Raw genomic sequence first — 22326 nt, forward strand, 5'->3', positions numbered from 1 at the left:
TGGTGACTCTACTTTGAGGAGGCAGCTCTTTCCCAGTTGCATTTTGAGTGCCTTCCAACCTGAGGGGCTCATTTTCCGTACTGTATCTGACAGTGTTTTGTTGCTCTTCATAAAGTTTTCAATGACTTAATATTACAAAGTAGTTCATCACACCTTCTTCCTAGTCTGTCTTCATCTGGAAGCTCATCTTGGTCCACCGTGGGTGACCCTGCTGGTATTTAAAATACTGGTGGCATAGCTTCCAGAATCACAGCAACTCACATACTGGTGATTGGAATGCAAAGGTTAGGAACAAAGAGGAAGGATCAGTAGTTGGAAAATATGGCTTGGTGATAGGAAAATATGGCTTGGTGATAGAAATGATGCTGGAGATCACATGATAGAATTCTGCAAAATTCAATGATTTCTTCATTTCAAATACCTTCTTTAGACAGTATAAGAGATGATTATATACATGCACCTCACCAGATGGAATACACAGAAATCAAATTGACTACATTTGTGGAAAGAGAAAGTGGAAAAGCTCCATATCATCAGTCAAAACAAGGCCAGGGGCAGATTGTGGAACAGACCATCAATTGTTCATATGCAAATTCAAACTGAAGCTGAAGAAAGTGAAAACAAGTCCACGAGAGCCAAAATATGACCTTGAACATATCCCACCTGAATTTAGAGATCATCTAAAGAACAGATTTGATACATTAAACACTAAACACTGAAGATCAGAAGAGTTGTGGGATGATATCAAGAACATCATAAAGGTAGAAAGCAAAAAGTCATTAAGAAGACAAGAAAGAAGGAAATTATCAAAATGGATATCAGAAGAGACACTGAAACTTGCTCTCCAATTCAGAGATGCTAAAGCAAATGGAAGAATTGAGGAGGTCCAAGAGCTGAACAGAAAATTTCAAAGGTCAGTTCAAGAAGACAAAGTCAAATATTATTTTTAAAATGTGCAAAGATCTGGAGTAAGAAAACCAAAAAGGAAGAACACACTCAGCATTTCTCAAGATGTGGAAACTGAAGAAAAAATTCAAGCCTCGGCTTTTGTTATTGAAGGATTTTCTGGGCAAATTATTGAATGATGCAGAAAGCATCAAAAGAAGATGGAAGGAATACACAGAGCCTCTGTACCAAAAGGAAATGGTTGATATTCAAACATTTCAAGAGATAGCATATGATCAAGAGCTAATGATCCTGAAGGACAAACTCCAAGGTGCATTGAAGGATTTGGCAAATAACTAGGCACCAGGAATTGATGGAATAAAAATTGAAATCTCTCAAGAAAGTGAGGCGGCACTGGAGGCCCTCACTCATCTATACCAAGAAATTTGGAAGACAACAATCTGTCTGACTGATTGGAAGAGATCAATGTTTGTGCACATTCCAAAGAGAGGTGACCCAATGGAATGTGGATATCATTGGACAATATCTTTGATATCCCAATGTGAGTAAAGTTTTACTAAAGGTAATACAGAAATGGCTGCAAGCATACATTGACAAAGAACTTCCAGGGGTTCAAGCTGGATTCAGAAGAGGATGTGGAACAAGGGATACAGTTGCTGATGTCCGATGGATCTTGGCTGAAAGCAGAGAATACCAGAAAGATGTTTACCTGTGCTTTATTGACTACACAAAGGCTTTTGATTATGTGGATCATGACAAGCTATGAACAACTTTGCAAAGTATAACTGAACATTTTATTGTGCTCATGAGGAATCTGTACATGGACTAAGAGGCAGTTGTTTGAACAGAACATGGGAACACTTAATGGTTTAAAATTAAGAAAAGTGTGTGACAGGGTTGTATTCTTTCACCATACTTATTCAACCATTATGTTGAGCAAATAATCCGAGAAGCTGGGTTATATGAAGAAAAACATGGCTTCAGGATTGGACGAAGACTCATTAACAACCTGTGATATGCAGATGATACAACCTTGCTTGCTGAAAGTGAAGAGGACTTAAGGCATTTAGTGGTGAAGATCAAAGAGCACAGCCTTTGGTATGAATGTAAAAAAAAAAAAAAAAGCAAAATTATTCACCACTGGACCAATAAACAACATTCTTATCAATGGGGACATGATTGAAATTGTTAAAGACTTCTTTCTTCTTGAATCTATTATCAACACTCATGGAAGCAGCAGTCAAGAAATCAAATGATGCATTGCATTAGGCAAATCTGCTGCACAAGACCTTTTTAAAGTGTTGAAGAGCAAAGATGTCAGCTTGAGGACTGAGGTGCGCCTGACCCAAGACATGGTATTTTCAATAACCTCATATGCATGCGAAAGCTGGACAGTGAATAAGGAAGACCGTAAAAGAATTGATGCCTTTGAGTTATGGTGTTGGAGGAGAATATTAAAAGTGCCATGGGCTACCAAAAGAATCAATAGATCTGTGTTGGAAGAAGTGCAGCCAGAGTGCTCCGTGGAGGCCAGGATGGCCAAACTTTGTCTCTCATACTTTGGACATATTGTCAGAAGGGACCAGTTTCTGGAGAAGGATATCATGTTTGGTAAGGTGAAGGGTCAGAGAAAAAGAGGAAGACCCCCAGAGAGATGGACTAGCAAAATGACAACATCAATGGGCTCAAGTGTGGCAACAATAGTGAGGTTGACCCAGGACCAGGCAGTGTTTCGTTCTGTTATGCATAGGGTTGCTATAATTGGTAATGACTTGATGGCACCTGACAACAACAACAATGGATATGTTTTGGTGCTGTGGGTTAATGTGCTAGACTTCCAAGTCGTCTGAACTATAAGGTTGGCAGTTCAAGCTCATCAGCCACTCCTTGGGAATCCTATACTGGGTCGCTGTGGGTTGGAACCGACTCGTTGGCACTTAACAACGACAGCAGCATAGGCTATGGACCCTCTCTCTACTTTCATGTACCCTCTCTCTAGTACCATTTTCCCTTCTCACTTTACATTGTGGACATGACTTCTTGAAGTTTTCTGAATTTTTCAGATTGACAGTTTACTATTCCCTCTATCTGTCCTTGCATCTTACCTCAGCTAGTATTTCCTTCATGAAGCCTTCCCTAATTTCATTCCCATGTAATTACTCGTGTCCCTCCCAACATGTCCCTATATTTTGTTGCTGTTATGTGCCCTCAAGCTGATCCTGACTCAGTCACCCTGTGGCATAGAATACAACTGCCCTTTGGGATTTCTTAGGCAGTGATATACAGGGTCGTCATGGATCGGAACCAACTCAAGAGCACTTCACAACAACAACACATCATTACAGAAGGAGCTGTGGTAGCGAAAGGAGCTCTGGTAGCATAGTGATTACAAATCAGGCTGCTAATCTCATGGCTAGCAGCTCAAAACTACCAGATGTTCTGTGGGAGAAAGATGAGGCTTTCTGCTCCCATAAAGATTTATAGTCTTGGAACCCTGTACAGTGTCTCTATGAGTCGGAACCGACTCCACAGCACATAACAACAACAACAATCTTAATGGAAGCAGATCACTGGGTCTTTATTTTCACAGTGATTGGTGGCTTTGGACTACTGACATTTGGGTTCTCAGTCCAACACTCAACCATTGTGCCACCAGTGTTCTCGTATAATTCCCATATAGCTTGCTCATTATCTGTAACAATTGTTTGCTCTCCTTTAAAACAGTGCTTCTGGGAGGAAGACATTATGTATTTTATCTCTATTATCTACTGTCAATCACAATGTCAGCATATAATGGGTTTTCATTAGAGTTTGTTGAATGAATGTAAAAAGAAGTTTGATGCCTTGTGATTATGGAAATATATAAATCTATATTTTCTCTCAAGAAGCTTAAAATCTAATTGGGAGTAATCAACACTAAATTCACAGAAAATTAAATACAGGATGAGGTAATACTAAACATGTAAAATGTCAGTATGTGATTAATTGCCAGTTGAGGAATATAGAAAATAACTATGCTGAGTTCACTGAAGAAATGTCACTGAGAATTTATTATTATTATTTTAATACCCCAATTTTTCCACAAAGGATTTGAGATTGCTTAGACTATATATTGAAGTTAATGGAAGTATGAATATAAGGGACTAGAATGAGAGAAAAGAGAGTCCCTGAGTGGTACAAATTTGTAAGTGCTCAATTACTAGCCGAAATGTTGGCAGTTTGAATGCACTCAGAGGCCCTCAGTAGATACTCCTGGTGATCTGCTCCCAGTAGGTCAAAGCCTTAAACACCCAACAGAGCAGTTTTATTCTTCACACCTGGGTCCTGATGAGTTTGGATTGACAGCACACAACAAAAAAAAGGAGTGAGATTTGAGGTCTGTCCCTAAAAGTTTGATGAACAGATACACTGCTAATCAGTTGCTATGGAGTCAGTTTCAACAAACAGTGATCCTGTGTGTGTCAGAGTACTGTGCTCCATAGGGTTGTCAATGTCTAATTTATAGGGTTGTTATAAGTTAGAATAGGCATGATAGCAATGGTTAATTTTTCAGGTATAGATTTCCACGTCTTTCTTCTAAGGAGCCTCTGTTGTTGTTTGGTGATGATGAATCAGTTCTGACTCATAAATGACTCTATTATGTACAACAGTGCAAGACAGTTCTTGGTTCTTCACTATCCTTACAATTAAGGCTTTGTTTGAGGCCATTGTTGCTTCCAATGTGCCAATCTATCTCACCAGGGGTCTTTTTTATAGACTCTTTATTTTTCCAAGCAGATATTCTCCAGGAACTAGTCCCTCCTGACAACATGTCCAAACAAGACAGACTATTCTAAGGAATATTTTGGCCATACTTCCAAGACAGATTTGTTTGTTTTTCTGGCTGTTCATGGAACTTCCAATATTTTTCACCACTGACATAATTCAAATGTATCAATTTTCCTATGTTCTTCCTTATTCATTGCCAAACTTTCACATGCATATGTGTCAATTGAAAATACCATGGCAAGGGTCAGTTCTCAAAGTAATATCTTTGATCTTTAACATTTTAGAGTGGTCTTTTGCAGCAAATTTACCTAATGCAATATGTCCTTTGGTTTATTGATTGTTGCTGCCAATGAGCATTGTTTGTGGATCAAAGCAAAATGAAGTCTTTTGACAACTTCAATCTTTTCTCCATTTATCATGATGTTATTTATTGTTACAGTGGTAAGGATTTTTGTTTTTTTTACACTAAGGTGCAACACATACTCAAGATTGTAGCCTTTGATCTTCATCAGTAAGCAGTTTAAGTCCTCTTCCCTCTCAGCAAGCAAGTTTATGTCATCTGCATATCAAAGGTTGTTAATGAGTCTTCCTCTAGTCCTGCTGCTACATTTTTCTTCATATAGTCCAAATTCTGGGATTATTTGCTCAGCATACACACTGAATGAGTGTGGTGAAAGGATACAACTCTGATGCACACCTTTTCTGATTTTAAACGTCTCAGTATCCACTTGTTCTGTTCAAATGACTGCCTCTTGGTTTATGCACAGGCTCTAAATGAGCACAATTAAGAGTCTGGAATACCCATTCTTTGAAATGATATCCATAGTATGTTATGATCCACACATTCAAATGCCTTTGCATAATCAATAAAACACAACAAAACACCAGTTCAGCAGTTCGAAACAACCAGCTGCTCCATGGGAGAAAGATGAGGCTTTCTGCTCCCGTTAAAGATTTACAGCCTTGGAAACCCTGTTCAGGGTCACTGTGGGTCAGAACCAACTCAATGGCACTTAACAACAACAACAAAAAACATCTTTTTGGTATTCTCTGCTTTCAGCTAAGTTCCACCTGACATCAACAGTGACATCCCTAGTTTCATGTCCTTTTTATGAATTCCACTTGAATTTCTAGCAGCTTTTTGTTGCTTTACTCCTGCAACTGTTTTTTAATTATCTTAAACAGATTTTGGAGTCATAGTGTGGCTCTGTAGGATCAGCACTGGACTACTAACCACAAGGTTAGATGTTCAAACCCACCAGTCACTCCTTGGAAATGTTGTACAAGGTTGCTATGAATCAGAACAACTTGACATCACTTAACAACAACAAGAAAATTTTATTTGCTTGTGATATTAATGATATTGTTTGATCATTTCCTCCTTCTCCCAATTAGTTGATAAAATAACTGTCTTCCAAATTTTTTGGCTGCATCAGTTTGTTGAAACATCCCATTTGTGTTTTCTTCAATTCCTTGACCTTTGATATTTTTTGATTTTGTTTTTTCCCAATGTTTTGGTGTTTTTTGTTTTTGTTTTTTCAGGACAGCTTTGACTACTTATTTCAATACTATTAGTTCTTGATCACATGACCTCTTTTAGTTATGGGACATTGACCAATGCTTTTTGGTACAGTGACTCTGTGTATTCTATTCATCTTCCTTTGATGTATACCATCTCATTCAATATTTTGCCCATAGAATTCAATATGGCATCTCAAGGTTTGAATTTTTCTTCAGTTCTTTCTCACTCTTTCCTGCCTCCTGAGCTTTATTTTGATATTATTATTCATTTTATAGGCCTGTCTATTGTTTGGCTATAAGGCAATCTCTGGAAGTGGGTTCAGTTCTAGGTGTGAAGTGTGTCTAAGGGCCAAAGACTCAGTAGCTTCACAAGACTCTAGCAGACCAGTAAGTCTGGTCTTTTTTTATGATTTGAATTTTATGCTACCTTTCCTTTCTTTCCATTTTGTCCAGGAACTTCTATTGTGAGTGATCAGAGAAGTTGATAGTGGTAGCCAGGCACCTTCTATTTCATCTCATCTCAGAGTAGTGTATGTGGTTAGCATGATCTTTTCATACAAACCACAGTGGAGGCTGTGGTTTGCATGGTCTTTTCATTCTATGGACTAATTATTTCTTTGAGTCTTTGATTTTCTTACTCTTCTTTGCTTCAGATGGGGAGAGACCAATAATTGTATCATAGAAGATGCCCACTTTCAAGTTTTTAAGGCCCCACTGTATTTTTTAAGTTTTTGAAGATTAGTGTTCTAGTTCTCTAACTGCCTGATGTCTCCTAGATAAATCCTGGGTCATAGCTGATTAAAAGGAACTTTAAGGTGCTTTCTAAATTAAAAGAGTGATGCTGTTGGTGCTGTAGGATAAACACTAGACTGTTGATCAGAGGGTTGGAGGTTTGAACCCATCAACTACTATGTGGGAGAAATATAAAGCTTTCTGCTCCTGTAAAGTTTTACAGCCTCAGAAACCAAATACAGGCTTGTGGAACTCATAGGACATTATCATTGTTACCACATGCAAGTAAAATTTTGCTAAAGATAATTTTTAAATGACTATAATGATACATTGAAAAGGAACTGTCAGAGGTTCAAGCCGAACTCAGACAAGGACGTGGAACCATAGATATCATTGCTGACATCAGATAGATATTGGTGAAAAGCAGAGAATACCGGTGTTTTATGCGAAGTCTTTCAACTGTGTGGATCATGACAAGTTATGGGCAACACTGTGGAGAATATTTACTCTGGACCACTTAATCTTGCTCATAAAGACCTGCACGTAGAACAAGAGGTAGTTGTTCAAACAGAACAAGGGGCCACTGATTTAAAATCAGGAATGTTGTGTGTCATGGTTGTAATCTTCAACAATATTTATTCAATCAGTATGCTTAGCAAATAATTCAAGAAGCTAGATTATATGAGGAAGAACATGGCATCAGGATTGGAGGAAGACTCATTAATAACTTGTTATATGCAGATAATAACAGCCTTGCTTGCTGAGAGCAACGAGGACTTAAAATGCTTACTGATGAAGATCAAAGACTATCTTTGAGTATGGGTTGTATCTCAATGTAAAGAAAGCAAAAATTCTTACCACTGGAGCAATAAATAACATCATGATAAATGGAGAAAAGATTGGAGTTGTCAAAGACTTAATTTCACTTGCATCCACCATCAATGCTCAAGGAATTAAGTGATGTATTGCTTTAGGTAAATCTGCTGCATAAAACCTCCTTGAAGTATTTTATGCAGCATATCAAAACAAAGTTGTCAGTGTGAGAGCTAAGATACATCTGACTCAAACCATGGTAATTTCAACAGGCTCATATGCTGTGAAAGTTGGACAATGAATAGGAAGACTGTAGAAGAGTTGATGCATTTGAGTTATGGTATTGGAGAAGACTATTAAAGATACCATGGACTGCCAGAAGAGCAAACCTATCTGTGTTGGAAGAAATATAATAGTGCTCCTTAGAAGTCAAGATGAATAAAATTTGTTTCTCATATTTTGAACATATGAAGGGACTAGTCTCTGGAGAAGGGCATCATGGTTGGTAAAGTGAAGGTACAGCAAAAAAAGAGGGGTACCCCTAATGAAACAGATTGGCACAATGGCAGCAACAACAGGCTTGGGTGTAGTAGCATTTATGAAGATGGCACAGGACCAGGCTGTGTTGTGTTCTGTTGTACTTAGGGCTTCTATGAGTCAGATCTATTTGATAGCACTTAACAGTAACAGTGAGTCAGAAGCAACTCAACAGCACTTAACAACAACAATGACTTTTCTGGAATCCTATGTAATTTGTCCCTTCATTAAAATCTTCTCAAGTTATTTGAGGAGTGTGCCACCTCTCTTCTACTGGGGCTTTGATACAGCTGTAGAAAGTTGTTTAGAGCTGGATGGAATGTCAGGCTGAAAAACTTTTAGGATAATTATTCATGCCTTAAAAATGTTTTGGGTGATTGCTATATGTCAAGCATGATTTTGAGAGATGGAGATTCAATAGAGAACAATTCAGAAAATCAACCAAACCAAAGTTTTGTGCTCATATACTTTACATTTTAATGAGGCAACAAGGATATAGACTTACATCAACCTCCTGTTTACTGTTCAATTGTAAAGCAATCAAATCCCAGAAATGTAGTTGTTGAGTTGCTTCCATTTTTCATAAGGACTTCTATCCAGAACTTTTGCTTCTGCTAGTTCCTGTTGCTCATCTTATGATTGCACTGTCCACTACCCTCCCATCAGGAAATTTAAAAGGGACATTAACGATGAAAAATTTAACTTTAGTATCTGTGTGTGATATAAGCTTTGTTGAGAAGAAGACTGAAATTCTGAACTGAAATGAAGCTTTTCAATTTTTCTAGACTGGTCTTCCTCCTATTATAATGTAAAGATAATGAGAGTTGTTTTTCAGCTTACCAAACAACCAGAGTTAAAAGTGGATTAAAAATCTTATATTCATGATGATGAAGAGAACCAGGTCAGATAAATAGCTATGATAGGTCTTATTACAAAGCCCTGGTGTGTGGACCCTCTGTCTTTTTAGCTTGAATCATATTACAACCTTGCTGGCAGTATTTACTTAGATCATCATTGACTCATGTGAGCCTAATTCTGTGACCCAGCAAAAATAGAAAATAAATCCCAACAGGGGAATCCATGTTTCTAGCGTGACCTTGGAAGGATGAGCCAAAGGTACTGAGTAAACCATAAATCCGATTTGCAAAAAAAACAAAAACAAAAAAACACCTTGTTTATACTTTGCTCAGTGGACACTGTGAAAATCTAATATGGTTCCTGGTACATGCTATACATTTTTTCATGCTTGATTAAGTTCCTGTTTAGTAGATAGCTTACAGAGGAACAGAGTAAAACTACTTTATATTCGACTTTACCTCCTGTTTTGTTCTTCATTGCTTCATTGTTCTCTTTTAAAGTTGGTTTTACTCTTCTTTCTTTTCAGGCTCAGTTTATGAAATGTTTGGAAATGAATGCTGTTTGTCAACAGGAGAAGTGATTAAAATTATCGGACTCAAAATTAAAAAGATTATAGCCGAAATTTGTGAGCATATTGAAGGTTGTCACTCTTCGCAGTCCTTTGAACTACCTATGAATTTTCCAGGTACAGTATATTGCACCTATTTCTTATTTATAAAACTATATTGTTAATAGTTACATACATCTATGGAATCCCTACATGGAGCCACTGGTTAAACACTTGGCTACTAATTAATTGAAAGGTTGACAGGTTGAATTCATCCTGAAACAACTTGGAAGAAAGGCAGGTGATCTACTTCCAAAAGACCACAGCCATTGAAAGCTCAGTGGAAGGTAGTTTTATTCTGGAATACATGGGCCATCATGAGTTGAAATCAACTCAACAGAAACTGATTTATTAGTGTGTCAGGAAAAGTTTTTCAGAGGATATTATATTTTAAAATAGAATTGGAGAATGAAAAGAAATCAATGATATTGAGAAGAAGAATCTTCCAAATCCTCTAATACTTTACTCCTTCAATTGAAACCCTACTTATTGTTTAATTCTTTCTATTCTTCCTTCACCTCAGTCCTTTATAGAGACAGTTCTTAGACTTGGTGGCACATTGAAATCAAGTAAGACGCCTTTAAAAATTCTGATTTGGGGACACTTGCCCAAAATATTCTGATTTATTTTGGCTGGGTAAATTCTGGTCATCAAGTTTTTTGAGCTTCCAAGGTAATTCTAGTAAACAGTCATGGCTGAGAATCAGTTTTATATGTACTTTTCTAAGTACTCTGAATGGATGTAGCAACTTCCTTTCTGAATCACTAAAGTTTTTCACACCTTTTTCATTGCATTTGTCACAGTTTGCATGTAATTGAAATTATTTGTATGTTTAGCTTACCAACACCAGCTGCCCAACAGATCAGGAGGTTGCTGAGGGCAGGATCAGAATCTCATTCACTTCTATAATCCTCACAGTTTCTAGGAGAAAATGTACACAATAAATATTTAGCAAATTAAAATGACTTGAACCTTCTGGTATTAGTAATGTTTCTTATTAAGGTATTTAAGACACTTGGTTTTTGGCTAAGTGGTTAAGTTGAGGAGTTGCTATTTAGAGCATCATTTTGAGCTTTTGGTGGCATGATAAAAGTGCATCATTTGAGCAGCAATTTGAAAGGCTTGTCCTATGGTGTGGCACTGGGGGTTAATGCGCTGGACTGTAAGGTCTGTTTGAACTACCAGGTCGGCTGTTCAAGCTCACCAGTCACTCCTTGGAAATGCTATACAGGGTCACTATGAGTCGGAACCGACTCTACTGCACTGAACAACAACAACTATCCTATTGTAAGGATAAGAATTAAATGGAGTGGGATAATGATTGCTTTCCTTCTAAAAGGACCCCTGGATTGTGATGCAATGATTTTAGAATTAGGAATAATGCTTATATACCAGCACTAGGAAGAAAGGAGGATTAAAAAAAAATCAAGGTGACAATATTGTTTCTAATGCTCAAGAACAAAAGCTCTTTATTCATACTATATTTAAATTTTTGATCCTAAAATTCCAATTCAATTGTAAACTCAACAAGGCTAATATTGCTTCAAAACATCTTTCCTTATTTGTGAATTCCTCAAATTTCCTTCTGTTATTGATTTCTAATTTCACTACATTGTGGCTGGAGAACATACATTATGTAATTTTAATCTTTTTAAATTTTAGTTTTGCTTTATGACCTAATATATGGTGTGGCATTATATAAAAATACTCGACTGCAACATTGGTTTGAACTGCAAGATTGGCAATAAAAACCTACCAGTCACTCTTTACAACCCTGTACAGGGTCACTATGAGTTGGAACCAACTCTACAACATCAACAACATATGATCTACATTGAAGAATGCGCCATATCCTCTCTCCTGGAGAAAGCTTCATGTGCAATTGAGAAGAATGTGTATTTTGATGCTAGGTGAAATGTTTTAGGCCTAGTAGGTGTATAGTGTTGTTCAAATCTTCTGTTTTTTTTTCTGGTCTGTTTAGTTATTCTACCCATTAATCAAAGTAAAGTATTGAAGTCTTTACCTATTACTGCTTCATTGTCTATTTCTCCCATAAATTCTGAAAGCTTTTCTTTCTTTATGTTGTTGTTGTTAAGTGCTGTTGAGTCAGTTCTGACCCATAGTGACCATGTATAGCGTTTCCAAGGAGCAACTGATGAGCTTGAACCACCGACCTTGCAGTTCAAACCGACTTTGCAATCCAGTGCATTAACCCACAGCGCCACACCAGGACTTATGTATGAGAAGGCCTTAAAAGGTTTATGGAAATATTCCACTCTTTTAACTCAAATTTCCCATAAAGTTTTGGAGTCCCATCCTAATTGGGGGCTCCGTTGTTAGGTGTATAAGGGATTCGAGCCAGTTTGAAATGGATCTGTCATGGACCCTGAAAACAATGGTAGTGTGTATATTACATAGCAACCAAATCCCTTGTGAATGAATTTTGACCTGAAACAGTAGGAAGTAGGCAGCAGTGCCCTGCTTAAAGATGGTGGCCAACCTCATCAATTTGAACATGTGTTGTGGTACTATTGAAGCAGGAAGACTGTGGCCTTCTTCCTAATGTGTCAGTATTCTATGCATACTTAAGAGATTGGGATGCTATGCAACACATACCCTACCCTTGTTTTCTTGGCCATTACAAATGATTCAAAGTTCTTATATTTATAATTGTTTTATCTTCTTGATAAATATACACTTATAGCATTAGTCTTGTACCACTAGCAGTTTTATCTTAAATTCAATTTTATCTTAAATGTTTGACATTTGAATTGTACTCCAGCTTTCTTTTGGTTATTATTTTCATGGTATATCTTTTTCTATTCTTTTACTTTCAGCGTATTTGTGACTTTGGATCTAAAGTATATCTTTATAGATAGAACATAGATGATTTAAAAAATATACTCTGTAAATTTTTAAACATTTAACTCGTCTTTAATGAGTTTATGCTTAGTGTAATTAGGAGTCAAATCTGCTATTTTTTTCTATATGATATATATAGATATCTGTATTTTTTGTTCCTCTACTCCCCCATTTTTGTTTTACATTGTGTGATATTTTCTAGTGTATAATTTTACCTTCTTTTTAATTCCTTTCTTGTTTTATTTAATGTTTTTTTTTATGTTCAGTATTTTAAAAATAGCTATCCAGGGTACGAAAAGTAACATCTTAATTTAATAATAATCTAGTTTGGATAAGGGGATACTGCAGGTGGAAAATCAGAAAAAGTGTCTGTCATGGTTGTAGCCGATCACCATAATTTGTTCAATTTGCATGTGGAGCCAATAATCAGAGAAGCTGGAGTATATGAAGAAGACTGTGGCATTAGCATTGAGAGAAGACTTAGGAACAACTTATGATATGGAGGTGACATGACTCTGCTCACTGAAAGTGAAAAGGATTTGATGCACTTACTGATGAAGATAAAAAAATACAGCCTCCAGTATGTATTATACCTCAAAATAATGAAAACAAAAATCCTCACAATTGAACCAAAAAACATCATAATGATAAATAGAGAAAAGATTGAAGTTGTCAAAGATTTTTACTTTATTTGGATCCACTGGTGATCAATGTTCATGGAAGCAGAATTCAAAAAATCAAAAGATATATCATGTTGGGCACATTGACTGCCAAAGATCTCTTTAAAGAATTAAAATGCAAAGCTATCTTATTGAGAACTAAAATGTGCCTGAATTAAATGGTGTTTTCAATGGCCTCATATGCATGTGAAAACTGGACAATGAATAAGGAAGACCAAAGAATAATTGATGCCTTTGAATTTTGTTTTGGTGACAGTACCATGAACTCCCAAAAGAACAAACAAATCTGTCTTGGAAAAAGTACAGACAGAATGCTCCTTAGAAGCCAGAATAGGGAGACATCATCTTATGTACTTTTGACATGTTATCAGGAGAGGCCAGTCCCTTAAAACAACATCATTCTTGGTAAAATAGTGGGTCAACGAAAAAGAGGAAGGCCTGCAAGGCAATGGATTGACACAGAGTTTATAATAATGGAATCAAGCATAATAATTGTGAGGACTGTGCAGTGTTTAGTTCTGTTGTGCACAGAGTGTCTATGAGTTGGAGCACCTAACAAAAGGAGCAAGTTTGGATTAATACAAATCTGGGTTCAATCCAGTACAAAGTTTTGTTCCTATGGCCCCATTCTCATCCTTTCCTCTGTGCTATTAATAACACACAAATTACATATTGTACAGTGTATGCCCACCCAAACAGATTTATAATAATTGTTTTGTACAATTATCTTTTAAATCAGATAGAGGGGGATGAGGAAAATCAAACACAAATGCATTTGTACTGTGTTTAATATTTATCTATGTAGTAATCTTTACTGGAGGTATGTGTTTCTTCCTGTGGGATTAAGTTACTGTCTAGCATCCTTTCAGTTCATCCTTTGGTATTTCCTGTTATACTGGTGTTGTAGTGATGAATCCTCTCAGTTTTTCTTTATCTGGAAATGTTTTTTTTCCTCCTTGAATATTGAAGGATGGCTTTGATGCATATAGAATTCTTTGTTGATAGTGTTCTTATAGCAATTTTAATATGGTCTCTATAGTTTCTGATAAGAAATTAACATCTAATTTTATTTAGGAAAATTTGCACTTAATAAGTTGCTTTTCTTACTGTTTTCAGATTGTCTATTTGTATTTGGTTTGTAGCAGTTTGATTTTTCTAAATATGAATCTCTTTGCAATTGCAAATTCTACTTGGAATTTGTTTAGTATCTTGAATGTATAGGTTAATTATTTCAACAATTTGGCAAGTTTTTTACTACAATTTTAAAAAATGTATTTGTTTTGACCCATTCTGTTTCTCTCTTTCTAGACCTCCCTTTATGTGCATGTTGGGCAATTGTGTCATGCAGATCACATTTCCTCACATTTTTTTGTTTTTCAATTCCTTTTACTTTCTGTTTCTCAGTTTGGAAAATCTCAAGTAAGTTATCTTAAAATTTGCATTTCTCTCTTTTACCCGCTCAGATTTTCTATTGAGCAATTAGAATGAATTTTCCATTTCAGTTTTTGATCTTTTCTATAATTTCTATTTTTTATCAAGATTCTCTATTTGGTGAGTCATCACCATCATACTTTCCTTTCATTTTTCACATTGTTTCCCTTAGTTCTTTGAGTATATTTTATATAACTTATTTAAAGTCTTTGTTTGTTGTTGACGTTGACTGCTGACAAATTAGTCCTGATTCATAGCTACTTTGATGAAGGTTCCTGAAGATTAGCTAGTGGGGTTGAACCACTGACAAGCATCCAGTGTTTACCCTACAGTACTTCACTAGGACTCCAAAGGATTTTTTAGTAAATCTGATATCTGTAATATTGATTACTCCTTCCATACCCTGCTATGTATGGCCACACATTCTGGTTATTTTGAGTGGCTAATAATTTATAATTGAAAACCTCATATTTTAAATAACATAAATTTGCAATTCTACACTGAGTCAGGCTACTAACCTCACGGTCAGCAGTTCAAAACTACCAGCTGTTCCGTGGGAGAAAGATGAGGCTTTCTGCTCCTGTAAAGATTTGCAGCCTCGGAAACCCTGTACAGGGTCACTATGAGTAGGAACCAACTCCTTAACACATAATCACCACCACACACATCAGTTTGGAACCTGTTAAGGACTTCTTGTTGTTGACTGTTATTTTTATTAGTGGTTTGTTAAGTGAATTTTCTAATTTAACTAATTCCGTAAAACCTATTATTTGCCATAATTTCTGTCCTTGACGTCTCTGCATGGTCTGCTTAGTGGCCAGCTAATGATTAAACAGATATTTTCTTGTCTTTTTCTTTTTTAAAAATTTTCATTATGAATTGAGTCAAGGTTTACAGAATAGATCATCAAATTTACATTCAACAAGTCATACACTTGGTTTCATCTCGATTGCAGTCCCCTTAATATAACATCATTTATCTCACTTCCTGGAATGCTGGTGTGGGGCTGTGGGATAATGCGTCAGACTGCAAAGCCATTGGAACTGCAAGGTCGGCGGTTCAAGCTCACCAGCTGTTCCTCGGAAACCCTATATAGGGTTGTTATGGGTTGTAACTGACTTGACGGCGCTTAACAACAGCAACAACATCTCACTTTCCTACTTGTGTTTCTTGTTTCAAATTCTCCTTTATTCACCACCTTTAGAATTTTGCCCTTAGATAAATACTTCCCTTATGATCTCACATGGTTGCCATGCTATGGTATACACTATCTTCCTATTCCATATATACCTGTTCATCCATCACTGGTCTGTCAGTTGTCAGAATGTGTTTTTGAACTTTGCTATTGATGCCGGTTAAGCTGATATTTCATTGTTATTTTATTTGCATCACTCTAATGGCTAATGATCATGACCATTTCTTCATGTTTGTTGGCCATCTGAATGTCTTCTTTGGGGAAGTGTCTGTTCATGTTCTCTGCCCATTTTTAAATTGGATGATTTGACTTTTTCTTGTTGAGGTGTTGAAGTTTTCTATAAATTTTAGAGATTAGTCACTTGTCTGATATTTCATTGCCATTTTTTTTCCCCCAGTATGTGGGTTCTCTTTTTATACTTTTGGAGAAATCTTTTGATGCACAGAAGTGTGTAATTTTTAGGAGGTCTCAGTAATGTAGTTTGTCTTCTGCTGCTTTTATGCTTTCAGTTATGCTAAATCATGTATTTATGCCATGTATCAGGGTTCCTAAGTTTGTCATTATTTTTTCATTGATGATATTTATAGTTCTAAGTTTTACATTTAGGTCTTTAATTCATCTTGAGTTCATTTTTGTATATGGTGTAAGATAAGGATCTTGTTTCATCTTCTCAAATGGATACACAGTTTTTCCAGCACCATTTGTTGAAGGAACTATCTCTAATTTGTTGGCCACAAAACTGTCCTCCAAATATCTTAGCATAGATGAGTAAGTGCCTCCAGTGCTGTATCAGTTTGTTGAAAGATTTCAATTTGTGTTCTGACAATTCCTGGAGGCTTAGTAGGAGCTCTGGTAGCATAGTGGTAATGAGTTGGGCTGCTAACCATAAAGTCAGCAGTTCAAAACTACCAACTGTTTCATGGGAGAAAGATGAGGCTTTCTGCTCCCATAATGATTTATAGCTCAGAAACCCTATTCAGGGTCGATCTAAGTCTGAACAAACTCCATGACACACCATCACCATCACCTTCTGTGCAGCTTGGATTTATTTCTTCAGTACCATCAATTGTTGATCATCTGCTACCTATTGAATTGTCTCAACATCAACCATTTTATTTTGGTACGGTGACTCTGTGTATATTATCCATCTTCTTTTGATGCTTTGTGCATCATTCAATATTTTGTCCATTGAATCCTTTAATATTGCAAATTGAGGCTTGAATATTTTCTTAAGGTGTTTTAATTTGAGAAATGCTGAGCATGTTCTTCCCTTTTGGTTTCTCACTCCAAACCTTTGCACATTTAATTATAATATTGATTTTGTCTTCTTTAGTGACCATTTGAAAAAATTTCTGTTCAGCTCTTTGATTTCCTCATTTTGTCCATTCACTTTAGCATCTCTATGCGAAAGAGCAAATTTCAGTGTCTCTTCTCACATCCATTTTGGTTTCTTCTTCTTCTTTTTTGTTATAGCACAACTTACATATTTCAAATGGATACAAAATTAGTATCATTTATAGTATCTTAAGATAACTTGACCTTGAATGGGAGCTTCCCTTTCCAGTACTTTGAGGTAGGTCTATAAGACGTACCTAGAAAATTTACTACTGTGGAAAATGAAGTAGTTAAATTGAATGGGCGTTGGGAGAGGGGAGAGCCTGTGGTTTTTTCTTTTTGATTAATTGTTGTAACTCTGTCCATCAGGCGGTTGAGGGAGTTTCATATTTTCTTCAGACATCATTCATTAGGCACTGAAGATCTTGCAGGACAACTTTGATGCTCTATGAATTCTGCCATTTTGCAAACACTGATATGGCTCTTGGGTCTACCACTCTATTAGAACTATTTACTCCGTTCTTATTAATTATTGTTACAAATCTTACAAAGGGGGGTGCTTCTGGGTATTTAGGTCCATATTCTATTTTAAGGCTGTCTATCCAGTTTTCATAAATTGTTCTTGGAGGCCCAATAATCATCCATGTCTATCTTGTAAGTGTCATGGCTTCGTCATCTTCTAGGCTCCAGCTAACTGTGCCATTTCCTACTACTTTCTGGCCTTCTTCAAATTCTTCCAACAGTTGGGAATTGCGAGGGACTTTTACTCCCAAGCCCTGGTGGCTGCCATCTTGTGTTGCTATTGCTCCTCTTGTCTTTTTAATGACCTTTTGCTTCCTTCATGTATGATGTTCTTGGTGATGAGTCATGTGGGTCTATAATTTTATTTTTTTAGTGATGCCTTTACTTGTTTTTGTTCTCAGGATTAGTTATGCTCGCTTAATAAAATGAATTTTGGAATTTTCCATCCTTTTGTATGCTTTGGTGGTGGTGGTGGTTATGTGCCATGAAGTCCGTTCCAACTGGTAGTGACCCTATACAGGGTTTCTGAGGCTGCAAATCTTTACTGGAGCAGAAAGCCTTATCTTTCTCCAATGGAATAGCTGATAATTTCAAACTGCTGTCCCTGAGATTAGCAGACATATTTGTAACCACTACACTACCAGATGGTGTAAATAGAATTGTTATCTTTTTTCTGAATGTTTGTTGAATTCATCAGTAAAGTCATGTGGTCCCAGTTTTTCTTTTGTTGTTGTTGTTGGTAGGTTTTAAATGACTAGATCATCTTCTTTTATTATTGTTGTTGTTGTTGTTAGGTGCCATTGAGTCAGCACTGGCTCATAGCAACCTTATGCACAGCAGAACGAAACAATATCCGATCCTGAGCCAGCCTCACTACTGCTTCCACACTGAGTCCATCGATGCTGCCACCTGGCCAATCCATCTCGTTTGGGGTCTTCCTCTTTTTCTCTGACCCTCCATCTTACTAAATATGATGTCCTTCTCCAGTGACTGCTCCCTCCTGACAATATGTCCAAAGTATGAGAGATGAAGTTTGGCCATCTTGACCTCTAAGGAGTACTTCTTCCAAAACAGACCTATTGGTTCTTTTGGCAGTCCATGGCGCTTTTCGTATTCTCCTCCAACACCACAACTCAAAGGCATCAATTCTTCTACAGTCTTCCTTATTCACTGTCCAGCTTACGCATACATATGAGGTTATTGAAAATACCATGGCTTGGTTCAGGCACACCTTAGTCCTCAAGCTGACATCTTTGCTCTTCAACACTTTAAAAAGTTCCTGTGCAGCAGATTTGCCCAATGCAATATGTCGTCTGATCTCTTGACTGCTGCTTCAAGATGAGTGTTATAGGTCTGTCCAAGTTTTTCACTTCAGCCTGTGTTAGTTTATGTAGGTAGTGTTTCTATATATGTGTCCATTTCTTCTAGATGTTCAAATTTTTTTGGAGTACAATTTTTCATAGTCCTCTGTTATCCTTTTAATTTTGGCTGCTTCTGTTGTGACTCACCCATATAACTTCTTATGCATGTTATTTGCATCTTCTTCTTTTGTTAGCTTTGTCAATAGTTTGTTAATTTTAATAATCCTTTCAAAGAAACACCTTGTCTTGTTTATTCTTTCTATTGTTTTTCTATTTTCTGCTTCAGTAAAAAGATTATTCCTACACCTGGTAGTGTACTGATTAGAATCGAGCTGTGAACTGCAAGGTCAACAGTTTGAAATTACCAGCTTTTCCACTGGAGAAAGATGAGGCGTTCTGCTCATGTAAAGATTTACAGCCTTGGAAACCCTGTACAGGGTCGCTATGGGTCAGAACCGACTCCACGGCACACAGGCACCACCAATCTTTATTATTTCTTTATTTTCCCCATGACTGTAGGCTTATTTTATTGCTTATTTTCTAATTGTTGGAGATGTTGGGATAAGATGCTGATTTTGACTCTTTCTTCTTTTTGGATTAGTTCGCTTATTGCTATGAATTGCCTTCTGAACGCTGCTTTAGTTCTGTACCAAAGTTTTTGGCATATTATTTTTGTTTTCATGTGATTCAAATAATTTTTAAATTTTATTTCTGATTTCTTTCATTACCCAGTTGTTTTAAAGCAGGAAGTCATTCAATTTCCATGTATTTCTTTTTCTCCCTTCATCTTTCTAATGTTGATTTCTAATTTTATAACATTATGATCTAAAAAAATATATTGAGGCTTTCTTTGTGTCTTACTGTATGGTTTCTTCTGGAGAATGTTCCATGTGCACAGGAAAATAATGCATGTTGTGCTATTGTTGGGTGGTGTTGACTGGATAGGTCTATGAGGTCAATTGCTTGCGTTGATTAGTCTTCTGTCTTTGTTGAGTTTCTTTCTAGTTGTTCCATCCTTCATTGAAAGTGGTGTACTAAAATCTCCTACGATTATTGTACAATTTTCTATTTCTTTCAATTCTGAGTTTGATTTATGTACTTTGAGCCTGAAATGGGAATATAGATATTTATTATGGTTATGTCCTCTTATTCAATTGGACTTTTAATCATGATGAAATGCCCTTCTTTATTTTTTATGCTTGTTTTTTGCCATAAAGTCTATTTTATCAGAAGTTAATAATGTCACTCCTGCTTGCTTTTGATTGGTATTAGCATCTTGTATTTTTTTCTGTCCTTTGATTTTTAGTCTATTTTTGCCTTTGAGTGTCAGTTTTGTCTCTTGTAGACAGTATATTAGAGAATCTTGTTTTCTTATCCACTCTGCTATTCTCTGTCTCTTGACTGGTACATTTAATCTACTTATTGCCACTGTAAATATCAATAGTTATGAACATCTATGTATGTTTTCATGATGCTGTTGGTTTCTTTGTTTTACATAATTTTCTATGATGAATTGAATTTGTGTTTTTTTTTTTGTTATTTTCTTTATTTCTGTTAATATTTGCTAGAAATTTATGATTTTCTTCCACTTTTTTCTTTTGATGAGAAAACTTATTAATTTCCTTGAAGTTACTCTTTAATGTATTAAATCCTTCCCTAGTTGGACAGGTATTTTCTTAAATGCTGTAAACCAATAAGACTCTCAAGCTTTGTCAAGGGGATAAGTGTTTGTGTTGATGCATTCCTTCAACATTTAACCAGACAACTGAAAACTCAGGCATAGTCTTCCCTCTGCCAGAGTTGAAGTCCTTCTGACATGGGCTCAATGCTGGGCATGCGCACAGATCTCATGTGTGTGTACTTCTAAATGTTCAGAATGTGCCAGAACTAAACAAAGTCATGATGAAATTTAATTCTTCATCTTTACCTTTTAAACATTTTGTCTAGTCTATTTTTTGACCCAACTATTACCCACCACATCAGGAACAGGAAAATGAAAGAATTTGTTCTCATTGGTTTTGAGACATGCTTCCAGAAAAGGGGTTTCCTCATTGAGTAAGCTCTAGTTTAGAGCAAAGAACAACAGCCTTGATACTGGAGAGCCATCAGAGAGGTCGCAAAGTACAAAGTCTCAGGAAATGAATTTCTCAATGAGCTCCGTCCCATATCCGTGTCCACTCATGGCTGTCAGGATCCTAGTTTTTACTGTGATTGTAGCTTGTGGTTTTCAAGGCTCCCACAGAGATGGAGAAGGAACAATGGCAGTATTGCATGCTAAAGCACCACAATGTTCACTGTTTTTACCAAGAAACAGCCATTTAACTATTCATTAATTTATTTTGAGTAAATGCTTCCAGATAATTACATTTAGTTTATTTTTGGAGTCCAGAAGATTAATTTATTATGACAATTTTTAGTTTTCATATTACTTTTATGGAGGAAAAACATTTGCAGAAGCCCTTATTGAGCCATTTTGGCTGATGTCGCTCTCCCTTCAATGTTAAAGCAAACTATGTAAGTCCTCAATTTTATACTAAATCAAAAGCGTTAGTGGAAATAACAATAAGACTGCCCAGTATGATTTCCAGTAAATAGAGATACTCCACTGAAGAAAGATCCCTGCATAACCAGTCTTTAACCAGTTAAATACTGCTTTACATGTATACCTTAAGCCAATGTAAACTCAACAAAAGAGCAAAAGTCAAGAAAGAAACAGTTTGCAAGGATTTAGCAGGGACACTTTCTAGAGACAAATTGAAACTTGATTCTTTGCAGATATGTGAATGGGGAAATAAATGTCCAATATATAACACTGGTTGATTCTTATATTAACATTATGTTTTCATGTCTCTTATTTTGTCATTGCAGAAACTGTTCAAATACATTATAAGAAATAAAAACAGCCATTTCACTTCTTTATGAAAATAAGCTTATAGGTTTAGGAACATAATTTACTCTTTGAGAAGATAGTTTTCTTTGCTGAACATTTTTTACAACATAAAAAACATGCCATTCTTGCCAAATAGAAAAAATATATATACCTTGATATCTGAAAGCTTATTGCATTTCCTGTAGACTGATAGATTCTATAAATGGTTGGTTTAAAGTAAAGTTTCAAATTTTGGGATTACCTCCCTGTCATAAGCTAGGTTTTTTTAGAGAAGCAAAACCAGTGAAACATGCATGTACGTATATATA

At 36.2% G+C, this 22326-nt stretch overlaps 1 protein-coding gene across 1 annotated transcript in view; it reads left to right on the forward strand.

The window, feature by feature from the left end:
- THEMIS (thymocyte selection associated) overlaps positions 1-22326 on the forward strand; it is a 315826-nt gene that overhangs the window by 40110 nt on the left and 253390 nt on the right. Inside the window, exon 2 of the mRNA XM_006834728.1 lies at positions 9662-9820. Within this exon, the coding sequence (XP_006834791.1) occupies positions 9662-9820 (159 nt within the window). The remainder of the gene's footprint in view (positions 1-9661; positions 9821-22326) is intronic.

Source organism: Chrysochloris asiatica, unplaced genomic scaffold (genome assembly GCF_000296735.1).
Source record: "Chrysochloris asiatica unplaced genomic scaffold, ChrAsi1.0 scaffold00013, whole genome shotgun sequence".
In the NCBI taxonomy this organism is placed as follows: domain Eukaryota; kingdom Metazoa; phylum Chordata; class Mammalia; order Afrosoricida; family Chrysochloridae; genus Chrysochloris; species Chrysochloris asiatica.